Here is an 18,791-nt window from a genome sequence, read left to right on the forward strand (position 1 = left end):
ACCAGACAGATCAATCTATCTTTTAAACAGTCATGGATGGTGTGCTCCTTGCAGAGTATCTAGACTGCAATAAGCTTTAAGATCAACTACTCCGAAATGAGTCAAGGAACTTAAAGCATGAAAACTGATCCTTACCTACTTGGCCTACACATGATACTCAAAACTAGCCCGTTTTTAGCAAGATCAACTGTCTGCAGCGTATTTGAATTTCATAGCTTCATCTTTTTTATTAATTACCCCAATCATCATTTTCTCGTACCAATTTCAGCAGAAGCCAACAGTTCTTAGATTTGCACCAACTTTCTGAAGTAGTTTTTCAAGAGTAAATTAAAGGCAGGGATCATCCAAGAAAAAAACAGAGTCCATATTAAATTTCTTAGCCAGTCATTATTTTTTTATCTGTTCATAATTTAACAGCCATGTATGACTTATTTTGTGTGACAAGATTTTAGTTCATCCACGTCAAACAAACAGCCGTCGAACTATAAGGATCCTCTAACTCTAGATGGGAAAACAATCTTCCAAGAAGTAATGGTACAAGATTTGGAATCAAAATCAAGGAAATTAAGTGGTCCAATACTTATTGAAATAATATAAACCTTCTCTTTTTGACACGCAAAAGGTAAAAAACCAAATTGCATTCAAATATGATATACCCTTTCCAGGCGTTGAAGGAGTGCAGTTTTAAATTGGCGTACTCCACGTCCACTAGAAATTGGATCTAGGCGGTGAGCTTTCTCAAAGGCATAGAACCGACCTGATTCCAAAGCACACATCAATACACGTTGGATTTAAAAGAAAACAGTAAACAATCAAAAGAATGCTTCACAAATCAGTTGGGCAAATACATAATAACATTGTGCGGCTCAGAAAATACTCAAACAACAAATACTATGAAAGATCGATGTGGAAAGGAATCATTTGTTTTCTTGATTTGAGGCTGGTTGTGTCCAGCTGTAAATTAGGATACTTAGAAAAATCTGTTGAATATAATAAAATATAATCAAAGATCATGGATAAAATCACATCTTATCATATCTTTGAGATTTAGGAAATTGTGTAGCATTTGTAAATTAGGATAATTAGGAGGTCCCTTAATTAAAGAGATCTCAATTCTGTTTCTATTTTTTTATTATCTTAGTGTTTGTAACTTAGGTGTTAGTGGACGGAGATGTTCATAGCCACTTGGTCGCGTGGAAACATGTGTGCAAACCTAAGGACAAGGGGGGGCTAGGTGTTGGGAATATCATATTGAGAAACAAGTCCATGATGGGGAAGTGGTGGTGGAGATTTTGCGCCGAAGATGGAACACTTTGGAAGAAAATTATTGTCAGCATATACGGGTTACAAGAAAATGGGTGGGATGCGGGTTTGGCGAGAAATGTCACGTTCAAGTGCCCTTGGAAGTTTATTTCCCGAATTTACCCGACGTTTCAGCGGCGTGTGTCATTAGAGGTGAGAGGGGGTACTAAAATTAGATTTTGGGAAGATAGGTGGTTGGGGGATTCTTCTTTCAAAGAGCTTTTTCCTGCTTTATTTCAGTTATCAACAGTTCATAATATGCCAATCCCTCACTATGTCTTTTTCAATAATGACTTGTCTACTCCATCTTGGGACTTTCACTTTAGGAGGGCAGTCAGAGATGATGAACTCATTCAGTTGTCCGAGTTATTAGGAGTGATAGAGAGAGTTAGGTTGATTGAAGGGGTAGATGATTTCCGAGTGTGGCGAGGGTCTAATTCATCTAGGTTTTTTACGGTCAAATCATTCTTCGAGTCTTTTTTCCAAAGTTCTACCTTTCCACTTTTTCCTCTGCTTAATCAAATTTGTAAGGTTCCGGTCCCGAAAAAAATTCAGGTATTCTCATGGATAGCTGCTCAGGGTAAGTTACCGACCTCGGAGACGATGCAAATAAAGTGGCCCTCAATTGCTATTTGTCCAAGTTGGTGTGTTTTGTGTCGAAATGACTCAGAGAGTCAGGATCATATACTCATCCATTGTCCATTCACGAGAGGTTTGTGGGCTAAGGCGTTGAAAGAACTTGAGTTGATATGGGTGATGCCGGAATTAACAAGGGATTTATTTGCTATGGATCTAGGACAGCTGACAGGCACCAGGGGAAGAACTTATTGGCGTGTCGTGGTTCAGTGCATTGTTGGTTTGTATGGCTGGAAAGAAATTGAAGAATTTTTGAAAACAAGGAAGAAACAAGAAAACAATGTTGGGAAAAAATAAAGATATCAATGGCCATGTGGATCGGCACTCATGAAGATTTCAAGAATGTCTTCATATTTGATATATTGCGAGATTGGGCTTTTGTTTATCATTAAAATGTAACGTGTCGTGTACTTCTCCATATAGTGGATCACTAGTCCACTAATGTAATTTGACACAATATTACTAATAAAGATATCGTTTCTTATAAAAAAAAAAAAAAAACTTAGGTGTTAGTGATTGTAAATAATTATAGTGATATAATAACTACACTCTTTATTTTCAGTAGTTATCTTCTTCCTGTACGTTTAACATGGTATCAGAGCTATAAGACTCTATCCATTCAGATCTGATAAGCGATTTCATGTCCACTGTTTAAATCTGATGTCGCAGGTCCTTCGATTTCTTATTCTTGCGATTACTGATGGCTGAAAAAGCCGAAATTCCTGAAAACCTTCCATCTGTTCGAGATTTACAGCAAATCCATTATGCTTCTCGGCTAAATGGAAAAAATTATTTAAAATAATCCCAACAAGCCCAGACCACATTGAAGGGGCAAGGAAAGCTTAGCCATCTACTTGGTAGTGGGACTAACAAAAAAGACCCCGAGTTTGTTGTCTGGGATGAAGAAGACTCTCTTATTATGGTTTGGCTATGGAAATCTATGATGTCCGACATCAGCGATACATGCATATTTCTCACCACTGCCAAGGAGATTTGGTACAGCATACGCCAAAGATATTCCAAGAAGGGAGATGCTGCCCAAATCTATGAAATCAAAGTACAAACAGGCTATACTACTCAAGGAAATAAAATAAATTTGTAACAGAGTATATGCTAATACTCTGAAAATTGTGGCAAAAGATTGATAATTATCGATGCTTCGAGACCAAGTGCCCGGAAGATGAAACAATCCTAAAAATTTACATCGAACAAGATCGGTTCTATGACTTCCTCGTCGGACTCAATCCCAAATTCGATCAAGCCCGCGTTCAAATCCTTGGGAAGGACCAAATTCTATCTTTGAATGAGGTTATAGCCATCATTCGATCCGAAGAAAGTAGGAGTGGTTTCATGCTTAAACCACAAAGTGCGGAGAGCTCCGCATTGGCGACTAACTAGAACAGTGGACATCTCCCAGATCCTGGAAAGGGTACTACTACTAGAAATCTGACCCAAGGCTCTAAAAATGAATTTTGGTGTCCCAAATGTCGCATAACAGGTCATACTCTTGATTGATGATGGAAAATTCATGGCAAACCATCATATCATACAGGGATAACGGCAAAATAAAGGAAAGCAGCCAAGGAACAGGAGGTAAGCCCATATGACTGCCCAACAGCCTACTGAGCACATGGATGCTCCATCTTCAAAGGAATTCGACGACGAAATTGAGCAGTTAAGGGCTTTATTGACCACTCGTGGGAAATCGCCAGGTACATACTCATTGACACAGTCCGAAAAGTTTCCTTTTTCCATCGTATTCAATGCTTCCACAAGCCCTTTTGCCAACTCTTGGATCTTAGGCTCTTGAGCCACCGATCACATGACACACTCGTCACAAATTTTCTGTTCGTATACCCCTTGTCCTAGCACTAGAAAAATTACTACAGCTGATGGTTCTTTAATCACAGTAGCAAGGTTAGGTGATGTCGAATTAAGTCCATTCATTACCTTAAAACAAGTGCTTCATGTCCCCCAAACTGTCCACTAACCTTAAAATTAACACAAGCATGTATTTTTTCCTCAAAGCAATAAAAGAATGTTCAAGCCCTATTTATTTAATCCATGGCAACGATTGGGTCCATCTCCTATTCCAAATGTTTCTGGATCTTGCTGGTTCATTTCTTTTATTGATGATTATAGTTGCATGTTTTGGATATTCTTGCTCAAACATAAATCTGATGTGTGTTCTATCATTCCAAAGTTTCCTGCCATGATTCAAAACCGATTTGGGGTAAAAATAAAAAGTTTCGGGTCTGATAATGCCAAAGATTATTTCAATCAAGTTCTTCACTCCTATTTTCAAAAAGAAGGCAATATCCATGAGAGTCGAGCAAAGTGGACTTGCTGAAAGAAAAAAATGGTAACTTGCTCAGTATCACTCGTGCATTTTTTTCCAGAACCATACGCCTAAGTATCATTGGAGAGATGTTGTCTTAACAGCTGTACATTGTTAAGGGCAATATTTGCACTTATATTATCGTCTCAATTGGTGTTTATGTTGTTTCAAAGCAGTTTTAACCGTTTTGGGTAATGTTTTGAGTTGTTTGCAGGGACCAATGTTAAATACGCATTTTATGGCAAAGAAGAGGTGAAATGGGAAGGGAAATGATGACGTGAAGGAGATAAAGAGAGGTGCATGGCAGAACAGTAAGCACCCCCACACCTAAAAGCCAGCGCGCCAAGAAAAATCGAAGAGCAGAGCAGAAGTTCAAGCAACCCCGCTCCATTTGAAGTGCGGCCGTGCTGCCAAGAACGTTCAGGACGTCCCGAGAACAGATAGGAGTGTGCACCCGCGCACATTTCCTGCGCGGCCGCGCGAGCTGACATACAGAACATGGACACTGCAGATTTTTTAGATTATAAAAGGGTTATAACCCTAGCCACCGTGAGGGGATCGAGCTAAAAATCAGAGATAAGACGAAAATACAGAAGAAGTGAGAAACGACCGAGAGGAAGAACTGGGAAGCAAAAGAACTTGGGTACGAAGACAAAGAATGCTGCATTCGGTTTCTCCGTCTTCGTTTCTTTTCTTCTTTTCTTCTACAATTCTTAGATTAATCTCTGGATTGACAAAAACATGATTTGTTTTCCTTTCTTTTTCATTTTGAACTAATTTCGATTATAGAGGAACAACATAGCTTGGTTGGAAACTATGTGTGTGACTTTTTTGTTTATATGATTGAATTCCTCTTCCTCTTCATTTGTTTGTGTCTTTCTATTTTTAACGTCCTCAATTGACTGACCATAGATTGATTGTTAAAATAATTGTAATCTATCACTCGAGAACGGATCTAGAAGATAGTAGGAAACACGTCATGCGAATTTATATAGTTCGAAAGGCGAATAACCCCATCGAAGTCCAGGCAAGAACAATCGTTTACATATATCATTTGATGTCAGGTTTTAGATAGCAACATCAAAATCAAAATTAGATGGTAATTTCTATTTATCACTTGATAAAGGAAATAGAAATAATTTAAGTTCTTTTGCCTAATTAACGGATTGAATTCATGAATATAAATGTCATCGAGAATTAAACATAGCGGAAAATAAAGTGAAGTTGAACCTCTAAATTCTCTCTCTCATCGAATTCTCATTATTTAGGTGTGCTTGATTTTAATTGCTTGTTAAATAAATAATCCAAACTTTTCATGAAGAGATTATTCTAAATACAGCATTTGATATTATTTTTAAATAACACACTCCTCGTGGGAACGATACTCTATTCATCGCGTATTGGAACTTGACATCGTGAGTTTGCGAGTGAAAAAACAAACAACACACATCTTATTAATCAGCTCCCCTTTAAAGTCTTAGGCGAAAAAGTGCTCTCGGGATGCTCACGACCTCCTTTCCTGATCTACACACTAATCAATTGCTCACGACCTCCTTTTCATGGTCATAATCGTAGGAAGTTGGATCCTAGAAATCTCAAGTGTGTGTTTGTTGGTACAGGTGTCCATTTGGGTGGTTCAAGTTGAAAGGGTATAAAATAAATTTCTCAACCGAACCAACCCTAAAACCAAACCCGAACCAACCCGGTCTGATTTTTTAACTATGCAACATTATTATTTTATTCTTCAAAACACATAATAAAAATAATAAAATTTAATTTAAATACATAATAACACATCATCGCCTATAATAATTATGTGTCAAGGGTTTAAATATTTAAATTTAAGAATCTAATTTTGTAAACTAATAATTACTCCACAAAAGAAACAATTGTTTAGAAAATTCAAATATACAAAATAAATATTACACGATGAAAAATTATAATATCAATATATATACAATATAAAAAAGTCCGCAGGCACCACAAAGTAACTTTCAAGTTCCAAGCTCCACTTCATTGTTTTACACCTTTTTGGTACAAGTCAAACCTTGAAAAAATATATATAAATGGGTAGGGTGGGTTCGGGTTGATGAGTGACTTTTAAAACCCCCAACCCTAACCTGATATTTTTCGTGTCGGATTGGCAGGTCGTGTTAATTTTTGAAACCCCTATTTGTTGGTTATTCATCAACAAAAAAAGGCTACAAATGTTACCATCCTCCTTCCAAGAAGCTGTTTGTTTCGTCTGATGTCACATTCCATGAAAATAAACCTTATTTCTCCACCCCTCATCTTCAGTGGAGCATCCAAGTTTGGAAGATGAGGAGGTTCCAACCTTACCTAACTTCTCTAGTCCTCAGTTGCCAAGCCTACAATTTGTCCCAGAAAATGTTCAAACCCTTGATCATATACCAAGTTCTCAATCAGTCCCAAATCATGAAATGATCCCGACTCAAACTAATACGAGATTGTTTGGTCAGACATTCAAGGAGGAAAGCTCCCTCGGTCCCTGAACTTGTGCAAGCCCAAGAGTTCACACTGAGCTCTAAACCTGAAGTAATAATCGAAAATCTCATTGCACACAATGAACACACATCTCACTTAGTAGATGACCATAGCATGGACATTCCTACTGCCCTTCACAAAGGAACCAGAGATTGAACAAAACACCACGCTACTCAATGTCCCATGTCGTAAAATTTGACGATTTTCACCATCATATAAAAGCTTCTTAGTAAGTTTGAACATCATAAATATCCATTCCACACTACCTGAAGCAGTCTAATGAAAAATGGAAACAAGCCATGAATGTGAAAATGGAAGTTTGGAGAAAAATAACACTTAAGAGATTATCGATTTACCTTCGGGAAAGACGTTAATAGGGTGTAAATGGATATATACAGTGAAATATAAATCAAATGGCACATTGGAAAGCTATAAGGCGAGGGCTAGTAGCTAAGGGTTATACACAGACATATGGGTGGGGCTATCAAGAAACATTTGCTCGGGTTGCTAAAATGAACACATTTAGAGTTCTAGTATCTTTGGTAGCAAATTATGGATGGTTATTGCAGCAGTTTGATGTAAAAAAATGCATTCTTACATGGAACTATTGAGGAATAGATTTATATCAACATTCCACTGGGATATGGAAAATGTAAGAAAGATACAGGAATGTAGACTGAAAAAGGCCCTATATGGCCTCAAGCAATCCCGCCGGGCGTGGTTCGGAAGTTTTACAAGAGTAACGCAATCCACGGGATACAAACAAAGTCAGAGAGACCATACTATGTTCATTAAACATTTGAATGTTGGGTTAGTCACTATTTTGCTTATTCATATTGATGACATTATTATTACAGAGGATGATGAGAAAGAGAAACAAGGCCTTAAACAAAGATGAAGTGCTTCTTTGACATAGAAGTAGCATATTCGAAACAAGGGATATTTATAACCCAACAGAAATATATCACTGATTTTCTCTGAGAAACAGGAAAATTGGCTTGTAAACCAATGAGCACACCTATAGAACTCAATCATAAGCTTGGAGAAGCAGGGGAGGACAGAACGGAGAATAAAGAGATGTATCAACGCTTGTGGAAGACTCATTTATCTCTCACACAATATCAGACATAGCATATGTTGTAAATGTAATAAGCCAATTCATGCATGACCCAAAGGAAACGCACTAACATATAGTTTACAGGTACTTCAATACCTAAAAGAGAAACCAGGAAAATGTATTTTGTGTAAAAAAATATGACAAGATGGTACTTGAAACTTACACAGATGTGGATTGTGCTGGATCAATTAATGACTCCACAGGGTTTTGCACAATCCTCGGAGGAAATCTTGTCACGTGGAGAAGTAACAAACAAAATGTAACCATTTTCCAATCCCTTCCCTTCGACCCTCCTTCTCCGTCGACCGCGACTAATAATCGGTCGTCACTTTCGATCGGTCGCCGGTCGCCGGCTAGTACCTTTCATCTTCTTTATTCTTCTATGTAATCGTTTTAGCCAGAGCTCGCCAGCTTCGTTCCGGATCTGTCAAGATTTCTTTCGGGGATTAAGGCATTTTAGCTTTCATTCTTCGGTACTGCTATGTATGCGAACAACATCAGGAACCATTGGTATGGATTACCTGAATCCACGTCAGCATATTGGGACAAAAAGATCAAGATTGAATTTAAAATTTTCACGCTGAGGAGGGGGACTGATGGTCGATCGATATGGTGGTCCGAAAAAACCAAGAAATCTAGCTACATGATGGATTTCGACTGCGAGGAGGCATGCTGGATCAGCCTTAGGATTAAGGACTACATTGACTCACCACACTCAGGTTCGAAATTTCATCGGTTCAGAGGAAGGAATGCAGTCTTCACAACCCAGATTTTGCTAACAATCGTGGAAGATTTCTAGAGCTGTCCAAATACAACAAGTAGGGCAAGAAGCAGACTACCATTGTGCCTAGTGGCTTCAAATCAGATGGTGGATTAAAATATCCATCGCTATGGATAAGTTGTTGACAGGAAAGGTCTGGGCTGGGTAATATTCGTTTGAGGAATAAGGCGCTTTTAGGGAAATGGTGGGTGGAAATGCTCAGTGGAAAGGAATTCTTTGTGGAAAAAAGTTATCGAGAGCATTTATGGTCTTCAAGATAATGGGAGGGATGTGGGGCTGGCCAGGAACTCGACATTTAGAAGTCCTTGGAAATCTATTTCTCGTTCTTACCCGGCTTGTCATCAGTTGGTTAAGGCGGTGCTCAAAGGGAGAAGGGCGTTAAATGAGGTCGAATTGGGTGAGTTCAACACTCTTTTAAGGGTTTTAGATTCAGTTAGGTTGAGTTTGGTCACGGAGGATATTCGGGTTTGGTTGGGGCCGGGATTCTTCCGATATTTTTTCTGTTAGTTTTTTCTACGCCTCTTTCTTTCCGGTTTCCAATTTTCCTTTAGTCATGTACTACTCTAGCATATGGAAAATACCTATCCAGCATAAGGTTCAAGTTTTCTCGTGGATCGTGGCTTTGGGAAATTTGCCGACTTATGATGTGCTGCAAAAACGGTGGCCTGGCTATGCCTTATGCCCACAACAGTGTAGCTTATGTCGGAAACAAGAGGAGAATCAAGACCATTTATTGTTGCATTGTTCTTTTACGAGTAGAATTTGGATCAAAGTTCTGCAAGATTTGGGTTTTGAATGGACTTTTCCAAGAAAGGCACGGTACTTGTTTCTCATGGAGCCAGGATTCTTTACCGGGAAAAGAATTAGGAGCTTTCTGTACTCCGTAGTTCATTGCATTTTTTGGTCAATTTGGTTGGAGCACAACAATAGAATATTCACAGACACATCGGAGTCTACGGACGACGTTTGGGAGAAGATCAAATTCAGAGTTGTGACTTGGACGACAAAGATGTCAGAGTTTAATCACATGCTTATCTCAGATCTAGTTAGGGGTTGGAATTTATTTGCTCCCCACGATAGTGTAGTTGTCGTGTTTTTTCCCTAAATTGTGAGGTGTTTTGAGGATTGCTCATCCGCTTTTCTTGCAACCTTCTCTATTATTATAATAACATCATAGTTTTCGATCCAAAAAAAACTTTATGGGAACTGAAGTAGCTCACTCCAAACCACTTTATCATTGGAAATTCATCATGGATCACCAAAAAGATATCAGCATGACAACAAGCAAACCAGTCACAACTCCAACTGAATTGAAGCAATGACTTGGAGAGGTAATTGAAGACCAAGCAGCAAACGAAGAAATGTACCAAAGACTAGTTGGAAAGTTCATCGACCTTGCCCGCACATGGCAGGCCATAGCATACTCTGTTAGTGTCATCAGTTTATTCATGAATGATCCCAAGGAGATTCATCTACAGGCAGTCCACAAATTATTTAGTTGCTTGAAGTCTCACACAGGAAAGGGTATAATGCATAAGAGGTATTCTGAACTAAATTTTGAAACTTACATTGATGCAGACTATACCGGATCTCCTGTAGAACAAAGATAAACCTTGAGCTATTGTATCTTCCTCATGATAACCTAATAATGTGGTGGAACAAGAAATAAAATGCAGCAGCCCATTCAAGTGTGGAAGCGTGTACAGGGCTAGTGCACAAGGAGTATGCTAGTTTTAATTGGTGAAGATGCCCTAGAAGATCTAAGGTTAAATGGAGTGGACCTGTGAGACTGACTGTAACAATAAATCAGCCAGCAACATCTCAAATAACCTAATGCAACACGATCTGCGAAAAACATTGAGATAGATAGAGACTTCATCCAAGAAAAGCTGGATAGTGGACTGATTTTTTTACGCCTCGTGTTCCCACAAGAGGCCAATTAGCAGATGTTCATGCAAACGAGCTGAACAAAATACAATCTTTTAGGAGACTATTGGCAAGTGGAGAACGGAATATGCATATTAATCAGCTTGACGAGGAGTGTGGAAAGATGTGATTTTTTCTTGATTTGTGGGCTGATTTAGTGTACAACTATAAATTAGGCTACAAAGGAAAATCCCTTGGTTGAAGGAAACTGAATACTTCTCTTGCTTAAAGGGATCTGATTTTTTAACTGTTTCCATCTCTTGTAAGTTAAAACTAGGGTCGTCTGCGAATTTAGTTAGTGCACAGATCAACAAAGAATTTCATTCTCTTTCCCTTCCACGGCATAGAATTTCACATAGCTACCCCAGCTTAAAATTTGAAACTCATTCCATCATAAATTCATAATAAGCAAAATGATTCAAGCCTGCGAGATGATATATGTAAAAGCAAAAAAAAAAGAGTGATGCTGTAAATAACATTGGAAGCAAGATGATAATTATAACAATGATAAAAGAAAGAAAAACCGCTCTTCAGGGTTACAAGAATATATCCATATGAAGAGATGTAATGTATTTTGAGACTTACAAAGATAAGCAACCCTGGGATTTATGGGCTCAACCTCATTGGCAACACGAAGAATTGGTGCAATCTCAACAAGAGATGATGGCACCACCTCACTATCCATCATTGTCTCCCCCAAATTACCAACGGTCTGAGTCCGCAGAATCCGCCTCGGTGGCTGCGAATCGGACCCCCTTCTCTGGTAAGCCATTTTAGCTTTAAGCTTTCCAAACACAACTTGATTTACTTTAGTTTACCTGTCAAAAATTATTACAAAAAGTTGTAAGAACTCAGATTTCCTTTAAAGGAACATCTTCTGAATTAATTAAGTTATTACTTACAGCATATTTACAATAAGATATTTATTTTCAAGGCAAAATATAAAATGATTCCAAATTCAGATTTCAGGTTAGGGTGAATGGTCTGGGACTATTTTAAATTTAACCTGGTTTCTAAACCCTATATCTAGACTTTTTCACCAATATTTCCTTCTATCCTGCTGTCCTTTTTCCTTCCCCTATCATGCAATCAATATAACACAAACCCAAGATCCAATTGAGTTGTCATCAAAAAGAACTGCTACATAACTTTACTAATTAGTTTATTATTTATAAGCGTTTAGAGTAACAAGTGATCATGGACACCAAATTATCTAAAAAAAATACATTTAAAAACCAGTGATGAAGTCTAGATCTTGAATTAGGAGGGCCGACAACATGTTAAAGCATATGATGCCCATGATTTAAAAAAAAAAAAAAAAAGTAAAGCAAACAAGAAACAAAATTCAAATTTTTGAATAAATTACAAATACCCCATAGCCGTGACGGATTCAAATAATTTTCACAGTTTTCTTGCACATTTCATACCAAAAAAATGGGTTTTGGGGGAAAAACAAACAGAGAGTCAAAAGTTTAGTGCGAGTAAACATCAAATATCATCAAAGCCACCAGGATCCAATTCAGTAAAATAAACAGCGAACTGATACAAATGGGATATGGGTTACACGTCAATGTGATTAACAAAAAGGAGCAACTTTAATTCATAATATTGGGCCCTGCAGTATACAAAAATTTAATATTGTTAAAAACAATATCCTCTGTCTGATTTGCAGGAAATATGGATTTTGCAGCTAACCAAATCATCTCCTCAGGCAATCAAAACCCAGAAAGAATTAGTTCTCATAATTTAGGGAAAAGAAGACCATACTCCGGGTTTCGTTATTTAATTAAAACTAGTAATCTAACGCGACATGCAGAACCCCTTTTTGGTTTCTTCTTCCCGGTGCTCTTAGAAAAAAAATAACTTAATTGAACAAATCTTTGAACTTTTAACCCACTGCACAATTCTTGAAGGCAAAAGAACAAGAAAAGAGAAACAAGACCAAACATTGCAACTTTATTTTTCTCCCGACTCAACCAAGCAAATAAAACCGCAACAATTCAACCAAGCAAAACATTTCCATCATCAAAATTTCCAATTATTGATGAAACATAACCTCCATGCTGAGCATAAACAAGAACCCTCATATCTCTCTCATTTTTCTAACCAACGACAACCCAATTATGAATAATCTTAAACCGAAAATTTTGATCTTCCAAATTGAAGTGAGAAGAAAATTACAAAGCAATTACAATGGAAATCAGTCCCACCAAAACTTGACAGCAGAACTTAAATTTCTTGGGAAAAAGAACCAATTTCCTGGCCCTAGCGTTGAAGAGAGAAGTAATGCTCAGTCAATGATATGCTAAGAAACTTCGACAAGAATAATTAATGATTATCTTCAGAATTTCATATGGAAAGTAGGAAAAGAAAATTTTTTTTTTAATAGCAAGTGTCAGTGATAATTCAGAAAGGTAGTGCCACCAAACTGATTGAAGGTAGGAAAGCGCTTGTAGCAACAAAAGTTGCATCATAATGGATCAAAAAACCAAAAAAGTTGTATAACAATACAGAAAAGTTCATATTGTAAAAAAAATTAAAAACTAAAAAAGTTTTTTTATTTACATTCGAACCCATGCTTGCTTGTCTCTTATTCACTCCAGTATCTACGTTGTATTTGTTGCCCTGTTGTTGTTGGACCGACCCAATGGAGTAAAGAAGAAGTCATCCTTCCACGGAGAAATGAACATTTTCTTGTGTGTGATATAAATAATTAAATATAGTATACTCTTGGAAAAGAAAAAACGGATACAAATTAGTTCATGTAAGAACTCATTATGAAGTCGTGTTTGCGTGGGTCTAGTCTTGGGCTTGACTAAAAATATAAATGAAACAAATCGAGTCGAATAATATTAAAAACTAAAGTTCAAATTTAGCTCGAATATGCTTTCAAGCTCGAATAACTTTAATTTTTTAATATTAAAATCGAATATGCTTAATTTGATTCAAATTTTAACTTTAATTTTTTAATATTATTCGACTAGACGAACTTGAAATTTTTTAAATCTTTTAGCTCAAGTTCAGCTTGAAAAAAATTTAGAGTTCGGTTCGAAATCTTCAAACCTATTAGCGAGCTATTCGGACTATTGCTTTGATAGTAAATTTTGATAATGAAGGTTCAAAAGGTCTAAACGTTCGAAAGACTCGAAATTTATCTATATTTAATACATAGTTATATTATATTAATAAATTGTTAAAGCTCGCGAGTGGCTCGCGCACTATCTAACAAAATAATATTAGCTCGAGTTCGCTTCGAAAAAATATACGAACGAGTTCGAATTCGGCTCGAGTTTGATAAATTCGAATATGAATAAATATTTATCGATTTGGGTCGAAAAACTAGCGAACAAGCTCGATTCAGTTATATGTGGTCTCACTTGCGGTAATTTGAGATAATAAAACCCCGAAAATAAAGAATAAACTGGACACCGAGATTTACGTGTAAAACCCCTAAAAATTATTATGGTAAAAACCACGGGCAAGATGAAAAGAATTTCCGCTATAATATTTTGTGGTATACAACTCACTCACTGTGCTTCCAAAGAGAACACACTCTCTTAATACAGGAGAACAAAATACCTCACAAATATTATATAACTAAGCACTCAAATGCTATAGGATGAGAGAAAACTCGAAGAATGGATAATTTCAGAATGAAGGGGGGAGCTCTATTTATAGAGCCCTTGACCGTGTGAATACGCGTTAAAAACGCGTATTCATATTTCTATATGAAATTTACGCGAAATTCTCGCTGCATAGCCAACCATTAAAACGTGTCTTCTCATTTAATGCATGCCACTTTTGACTTTTTTTTGTCGACATTTCTCCCACTTGGAGATTTGATTGAGAATCAAATACATCTCCACACATCTTTTCAATCTTGCCATTCCCTACTGCTTACGTTTCCGCTAGACCACTTGAGGATCTACACCACTCAAACTTATCAGTGTTCACTGGCTTGGTCAAAAAATCAGCTATGTTGTCCTTCGTATGGATCTTCTGCATATCCACGCTTCCTTCTTCTACTACTTCCAGCACAAAGTGAAATTGTACTCCAATGTGTTTCGTCCTGGAATGAAAGGCTGGATTCCTTGCGATGTGCAAAGCACTCTGACTATCACAAAACAAAAGAACATTCTCTTGTTTGTGCTCGATCTCCTCCAATAACCTTTTAATCCATATTACCTCCTTGCAAGCTTGAGTAGCTGCCATGTATTCTGCCTTCGTCGTAGATAACGCCACAACTATCTGCAGTTTTGAAACCCAGCTTACTGCTCCCCCTGTAAGTGTAAACACATAACCAGTAGTAGATTTCCTCTTATCAAGATCACCAGCATAATCTGAATCAACATAGCCCCTGAGTGTAAAATCCGATCCTCCATAACATAATGCAGCATTCGAGGTACTCTTAATGTATCTAAGGATCCTCTTAACAGTGCTCCAATGCTCTCGTCCAGGATTCGCCATATACCGACTAACTGCTCCCACTGCTTGAGCAATGTCTGGTCTTGTACAGATCATAGCGAACATCAAACTTCCCACTGCTGATGCATATGGTACTCGAGACATCTCAATCCTCTCTGCTTCACTGGTAGGACACATCTCGGAGGATAACTTGAAGTTAACAGGAAGAGGGGTCGAAATTGGCTTACTATCTTGCATGTTGAAGCGTTGCAAGACTTTCTTCAAATAATTTTTTTGGGAAAGCCAAATCTTTATGTTACTTATGTCTCGGTGAACTTGCATCCCTAGAATCTTGTTTGCTGGTCCCAAGTCCTTCATATCAAATTCTCTAGCTAATTGTGCCTTCAATCCTTGGACCTGATCTTTGTTGGGGCCTGCTACCAACATGTCGTCCACATACAACAGCAAAATAATATAATCATCACCAAACCTCTTGAAATACGTACAAAGGTCTGCACTCAGTCTGTTGTATCCAAGGCTCATGATATAGGAATCAAATCTCTTGTACCAACACCTTGGCGCCTGTTTGAGACTGTACAGAGATTTGTTCAACCTGCAAACCAAGTTTTCTTTGCCTTTTTCCGCAAAACCTTTTGGCTGGAGCATATAGATTTCTTCTTCAAGATCTCCATGAAGAAATGCTGTTTTCACATCTAGCTGTTCTAGATGTAGGTCAAACACCGCACACAATGCCAACACTATTCTGACTGTTGTAAGCCGAACCACAGGAGAAAATATCTCATTGAAGTCAATGCCTTCTTTCTGAGCATACCCTTTTACAACCAATCTAGCACGATACCGCTCCACTTGGTTATTGCCATCACGCTTGATCTTATAGACCCATCTGTTTCCAATGGCTTTCTTTCCTCGTGGTAGTGTAACAAGATCCCAAGTTTTATTCTTGTCTAATGCCTCCAACTCTTCTTGAATTGCTATAATCCACAAGGATACATCCGAGCTTTGAGTAGCTTCGTGGAAACTCGATGGCTCACCATCCTTTGATAATAGACAATATGCAATATTGCTTTCAGTGACATAATCTGAAAACCAACCTGGTGATCTTCTGTCTCGAGTTGACTGCCTCACATTGGAAACCTCAGACTCAACATGTTCTTGTTCTTCGTGCTCTGGTACTGCTTCACAAGAAACTTGACCTTCGTCCGTCTTATTTTCCACCTGAAATATAGTAGTTTCTGAATTCTGTGTGCCTTTGTCTCCCTTTACTTTATCTTCCTCGAAGATAACATCTCTGCTGATGACAAGCTTGTGAACAGTAGGATCCCACAAGCGAAACCCCTTTACTCCATCAGCATAACCCAAGAAGATACATTTTCTGGATTTCGAATCCAACTTTGATCTTTCTTGCTCATTGTACAGAACGTAAACAGGACTTCCAAATGTATGCAAATGAGAATAATCTGTCGGTTTCCCAGTCCACATCTCCATCGGAGTCTTCAGATCAATCGCCACTGAAGGAGAACGATTGATAATATAACAAGCGGTTTTGACTGCTTCTGCCCAAAATGACTTTTCTAGACCTGTAGTCCTCAACATAGCTCTTGTTCTGTCTAACAAGGTCCTGTTCATCCGCTCTGCCACTCCATTCTGTTGAGGTGTGTAAGCCGTTGTGAAATGTCTTTTGATGCCTTCATGTTGACAATATGCATCAAATTCGTCACTGGTATATCCTCCTCCATTGTCAGTCCTCAGACACTTGATTTTCTTCTCAGAATCAAGTTCAACCCGCGCTTTGCAATCTTTGAAGATCTGGAAAATATCTGATTTCTTCTTGATTGGATACACCCAACATCTCCTAGAGAAATCATCAATAAACGAGACAAAGTATCTCGCTCCTCCTAGGGATACAACCGGTGCTTGCCAAACATCCGAATGAATCAGCTCCAATATGCTTTTGCTCCTGGCAGCAGAAGTGCCAAACTTTAATCTGTGTTGTTTACTGGTAACACAGTGCTCACATAAGGGTAATGACACTTTTCTAAGTCCCGGCAACAGCTTCCGTTCTGAGAGAATTTTCAACCCCCGTTCTGACATATGCCCGAGCTTTCACGATTTTCATGATCCCATTCTCGATACGAGTTTTGAACCCAATGTCATCCAATTGCCCCAAGGACAAAAGATTTTTCGTCAGTCCTTTCACATGTCGTAACTCTTGTATGGTGCGAATGATGCCATCAAACATTTTCATTTTGATAGTACCGACCCCAGCGATTTCCAAGGCATGATCACTTTCCATGAATACAGATCCTCCTGAGACTGGTTCATAATGGTCAAACCATTCTCTCCGAAACGTCATGTGCCACGTCGCTCCTGAATCCATAATCCATGTGTCACAAAATTTGTGTCTACCTTCTGCAACAGTTGCTGCTTCGCTGAATAAAATTTCACCACTGCCTGAAGTACTGGCCACATTTCCTTGAGAACTTTTGTCAATACTCGTAAACTCTTTCTTGAAGTGCCCTTTACCGCCACATTTGAAGCAGTAAATATTTATCTTCTTACTTCTTGACTTTGATCTACCTCGTCTTTGGCTCCCACTGGAGTCACGGTCCATAAATCTTCCTCTTATCATCGGTAAAGCCTCTGCCTGCTTCGAGGTTACCAACCTATCTTCCTTATTCTTGCGCCGACTTTCTTCTCCGAGAACCGCAGTTAAGACATCGTCGAATCTTAGAAAGCCCATAAGAATATTGTTGGTTATATTGATGATAAGTTGATCATATGAATCTGGTAGACTTTGAAGTAGAAACTCCGTACGTTCATTTTCTATTATTTTATTCCTCATGGAAGTGAGTTGGGCAAATAGAGTATTTAGTGTGTTGATATGGTCGGTCATCGATGAGGATTCCGTCATCCGAAGAGTATAAAGTCTTCTCTTTAGGAAAATCATGTTGTGTAGGGACTTGACCTCGTACATCTTTGTCCGAGTATCCCAGATAACTTTGGCTGTTTTTATCTCAGAGATACTTGACAAAACTTCGTCTGCTATAGCCAAGTGTAGATTGGCAACAACGTTGTCATTCATCTCGTTCCACTTTCCATCATCTGTAATCTCCACCGGTCTATCTCCAATAGTTGCCAAGCAATTCTCCTTTCTTAAAACTTCTTGTATCTTTATTTTCCACAGCATAAAATTGATTCCGTTGAACTTTGCTATCTCGTATCTGCCCGCCATTATGTCTACAACAATTTGGTAGACTGGACAAAATAATCTCGCCTTAAATAAAAAATCTCAAAAAAAATCTTTTCTGATGTGGAAGATCAGTCTAGGCTGCAACCACAGAGCATACTCAAAATTTTAAGAAATTTTAAACCAAGGCTCTGATACCACTTGTTGGTCCCACTTGCGGTAATTTGAGATAATAAAACCCCGAAAATAAAGAATAAACTGGACACCGAGATTTACGTGTAAAACCCCTAAAAATTATTAGGGTAAAAACCACGGGCAAGATGAAAAGAATTTCCGTTATAATATTTTGTGGTGTACAACTCACTCACTGTGTTTCCAAAGAGAATACACTCTCTTAATACAGGAGAACAAAACACCTCACAAATATTATATAACTAAGCACTCAAATGCTATAGGATGAGAGAAAACTCGAAGAAGGGATAATTTCAGAATGAAGGGGGTTCTATTTATAGAGCCCCTTGACCGTGTTAATACGCGTTAAAAACGCGTATTCATATTTCTATCTGAAATTTAC

The 18,791-nt window shown here is 38.1% G+C and overlaps 1 protein-coding gene across 1 annotated transcript in view; it reads right to left on the reverse strand.

Moving 5' to 3' along the window:
• LOC140985208 (callose synthase 1-like) overlaps nucleotides 1-11,377 on the reverse strand; it is a 54,081-nt gene extending 42,704 nt beyond the window's left edge. The window contains exons 1-2 of the mRNA XM_073452985.1: nucleotides 11,191-11,377; nucleotides 657-757 (exon numbers count right to left, since the gene is read on the reverse strand). Coding sequence (XP_073309086.1) covers nucleotides 657-757; nucleotides 11,191-11,377 — 288 coding nt within the window. The remainder of the gene's footprint in view (nucleotides 1-656; nucleotides 758-11,190) is intronic.
• Between the last annotated feature and the right edge of the window lie 7,414 nt (nucleotides 11,378-18,791).

This window comes from Primulina huaijiensis, chromosome 9, assembly GCF_012295235.1.
Source record: "Primulina huaijiensis isolate GDHJ02 chromosome 9, ASM1229523v2, whole genome shotgun sequence".
Taxonomy (NCBI): domain Eukaryota; kingdom Viridiplantae; phylum Streptophyta; class Magnoliopsida; order Lamiales; family Gesneriaceae; genus Primulina; species Primulina huaijiensis.